General features: G+C 41.1%; 1 protein-coding gene across 1 annotated transcript; it reads left to right on the top strand.

Moving 5' to 3' along the window:
* The first annotated feature begins 722 nt into the window (after positions 1–722).
* On the top strand, positions 723–3,136 carry LOC140578252 (uncharacterized). Its single transcript, XM_072698679.1, has 2 exons — positions 723–1,950; positions 2,019–3,136. Exon 1 carries the CDS (start codon positions 1,004–1,006, stop codon positions 1,937–1,939), a length of 936 nt encoding a protein of 311 aa, XP_072554780.1. The 5' UTR covers positions 723–1,003; the 3' UTR covers positions 1,940–1,950; positions 2,019–3,136.
* Positions 3,137–3,738: the final 602 nt, after the last annotated feature.

Genomic DNA, 3,738 nt, shown 5'->3' with positions numbered 1-3,738 from the left:
AACGAGGGTAACTTTGTCATTTTATTCATTGGTTTTCTTCTAAAACTCCGAAGATAAAAAACATTGCACGAATGTACAGAATGCCGACTGACATTTTTCCGCGATGAGTGAGCAAGCTATTTGAGAGCATTACAGTCATATTTATGGAAAAATGCGTGTTTTGTCTTAATACTGTGACGGTTTATGAAGTATTGGCCGTGAAAGAAATAGTTTGAAGTGCTTAGTTTTCATTTTATTAACACTTATATTTTACTTCCCGACACTCGACCCGTTTAAAGATGGCTACCATGGTCATTTTATTTTTACTTGTTACAAAAAAACCATGGCACAAAAATTGCGCAACTTTCTACAGATATTATCTGAAAGGTTTTTTGTAGTGTAACAAGCCGTTTTTGGTTGATTTGATACATTTGTTTCTTTTATTGAACGTCATTTTTTTTTGTTATTGAAAATTTGGACGTATGCGTCCGAACCACTAGGCGGCGACAATGAAAGAGTTAATTAACAGCGCGATTTTTCTGAGCGGGGTTTTTCTGTCCGCGTTTAAACTCCGTAGCAAACACCCGCGGGGCGATAATAACTAATAATATCTAACGTCGGTATCGCTACCCAGCGTCGGAAAAGGACAGTTGCTCCTGAGCTTTGCTCGGTCGCCAGTCGGGGCCGGGAGGACATTTTCCACTTTTTTCCCGCTCCGGCAAGTAGCCTGCTGTGAGGGGGTTTTTGTGGTTTTTCGACCTCCCAAGAGCAACTTCGATTTCGCCTTGTTTTTAGTTCATACTTGGTTCAGGCAGAAGTTCTTCTGGTAAGTAGTAGTAAATTTATCAGGTTTAAAATTTTAAATAAAATAATAATTAAGTTCCGTTTTAACACAAGTAATAACTTATTTTAGTGTACTCCGCACGTTACTGCATTTATTGTTACGCAAATTAATCTTTATAGTTAAATACACTATATAAATTTACTGGGCTGGGAGTACGGGGTCATAGTGAGTTAGTTAATTATGGGGCCGGCTCAGTGTTGCGTTTGCAAGATGTTTGCCCTTCTGGACGTTAGTGTCCAGTCGGACTTCATCTGCGAGCGATGTAAGCTAGTGGACTCACTCATGGTCAAGGTTCGCGACCTTGAGGAGCAACTGGCTCGCATCCAATGCAACAGTGAGTTAGATGAGCTAGTTGATACGCCGTTTAGGGAGATGGTGTGTACGCCACTAGCGGGGGGGAGGGAGAATGAAGAGCAGAGAGGTCGAGAGAGCTGGGTGACCGTAGGTCGTAGACGCAGGAAAAGGCGTACACATGTTACAGAGGCGGCATCACCTGAGGTGTCTGTGTCTAACAGGTTTCAGGTGCTTCCAGCTTTAGAGCCGGAAGGGACTGGGGAAGCAGGTGGGCCCTTGGGCACTGAGGAGCCCCCTCCCCCCAGAAAAAGGGAGGTTGTGGTAGTGGGGGATTCAATTATTAGGGGAGTAGACAGTTATGTGTGCACGCGTGATAGAGGGTCCCGTACGGTGTCTTGCCTGCCTGGTGCCCAGGTAGGAGACCTTCCAGATCGTGTGGACAAGCTTTTGGCCCCAGCTGGGGTGGATCCAGTTGTCGTGGTGCATGTTGGCACCAACGACATAGGCAAGGGTAGAAGGGCTGTTCTGCAGGATAAATTTATAGAAGTCGCCAATAAGCTTAGAAGCAGAACGTCCATGGTGGTATTTTCTGAAATATTCCCCGTGCCACGCGCAAGTCAGGCTAAGTTAGCTGAGATAAGGAGATTAAATGCGTGGCTAAAAGGATGGTGTAGGAAAGAGGGGTTTAGGTTTATGGGGCACTGGAGGACCTTCTGGAACAGGTGGGACCTGTTCAAGCCGGATGGGTTGCATCTGAACCGGAGGGGAACCAGTGTACTGGGAAGGCGTATTTGTAGAGTAGTTGAGGAATGTTTAAACTAGGGACTGGGGGGGCAGGGAGGTTAGTTAAGTATGTAACTGGGGGGAAACGGAAAGCCCCAAAAAACCATATTATAAGTAGGCACTGTAATAGGCCTACCCTTTGTTGTCTGTATTTAAACGCCAGGAGTATTAGGAATAAAATTCATGATTTAGAGGCTCTTATCTCATCGGACTCTTATGATATTATAGCAATAACTGAAACGTGGTTGAGTGATAAGGATGGACAAGAATATAATATGGATGGTTACACATTGTTCCGTAAAGAACGTATAGGTAAGAAGGGAGGTGGTGTTGCAGTATATGTAAAGGAAAACTTGCAGGCAAGGGAGCTTACTGATATAAGTAAAAGTACGGAAGCTATATGGGTAAAATTAGATGCTACAAACTCAAATAGCCTAATTGTCGGTGTTTGTTAAAGAGCACCCAATGTAGCTGCTGAGGAAAGCAGATTGTTATACAGTGATATTAGGATTATGAGCAATAAAAATGATGTGGTAGTTATGGGTGATTTTAATCTACCGGGGATGCAGTGGGACATTGTTGCTGGCTCTTCTGAAAATGAACTTGACATGGTGGAATTAGTACAGGATTGTTTTTTTACTCAGTTTGTTAACACCCCTACCAGGGGAGATGCCATTCTTGATCTTGTTTTGTCTAATAACCAGGACAGGATTGGTAAATTAGATGTTTTAGAACCTCTTGACAGTAGCGATCATAACATGGTTAAATTTGAGGTTAAGTTTAGTGCCCGAAGAGCAAAGTCCAAATCAAAAATATATAATGTTAGGAAGGCTAACTTCAATTGTATGAAATTAAAACTAGAAACTGTGAACTGGATGGAGTTAATTAACAAAACTGTTGAAGAGGCATGGGAATTTTTTAAAAGCACATTATTGCAAGTACAAGAGGACTTCATACCTGTTTCTAGCAAGAATAAATCTAGGAAATTGCAACCTAGGTGGTTTAATAGGGACATAAAGTATAAAGTAAGGAGGAAAAGGGCTTTGTTCCAGAGATGGAAAATAACTGATGATGACATAATAAAGCAAGAGTATCTAAATCTACAGGCTGAATTAAAAAATGACATTAGACGAGCTAAAAGGAATGTCGAAAGGAAGATCGCATTGGAGGCTAAGGATGACGTTAAAAGTTTCTTCCAGTATTTTAACTCTAAAAGAGCTCTAAAAGCTGAAATCACTAATCTGCAGGATAGTAAGGGTCTTATAATTGAAAACGACATTGACATAGTAAATGAGTTCAATGATAGTTTTGCACGGGTATTCACTGTTGAGGACACTAGTAACTTACCAGTTCTTATTACTAATCCAACATCGTCTATAACTAATATATATATAACTGAAGCTGATGTTTTGCAAAGCCTAGCTAAGCTCAAAATAAATAAATCACAGGGCCCTGATGGCATCTTACCTATAGTGTTAAAAGAGATGAGGGATATTATTTGCCGACCCTTAACATTACTGTTTCAAAAATCCTTATCTGAAGGTGTGGTACCTTCTGATTGGAAGCATGCCAACATAACGCCCATTTTCAAAAAAGGGGATAGAAGTAATTTGTCAAACTATAGGCCAATCAGTCTAACTTGTATAACTGGTAAAGTTATGGAGGCTATAATCAAAGAGAAAATGGTAGATTACCTGGACTCAAATAACATTTTGAGGGATAGCCAGCATGGATTTAGGAGAGGTAGATCCTGTTTAACAAAACTGTTGGAGTTTTTTGAGGAAGCTACTCAGGAAGTTGATGATAAGAAGGCCTATGATGTCATCTATTTAGATTTC

The sequence above is a fragment of the Paramormyrops kingsleyae genome, chromosome 13 (genome assembly GCF_048594095.1).
Source record: "Paramormyrops kingsleyae isolate MSU_618 chromosome 13, PKINGS_0.4, whole genome shotgun sequence".
Lineage (NCBI taxonomy): Eukaryota > Metazoa > Chordata > Actinopteri > Osteoglossiformes > Mormyridae > Paramormyrops > Paramormyrops kingsleyae.
The sequence above is the reverse complement of the archived record's forward strand: the minus strand, read 5'-3'. Positions and strand labels throughout refer to the sequence as shown.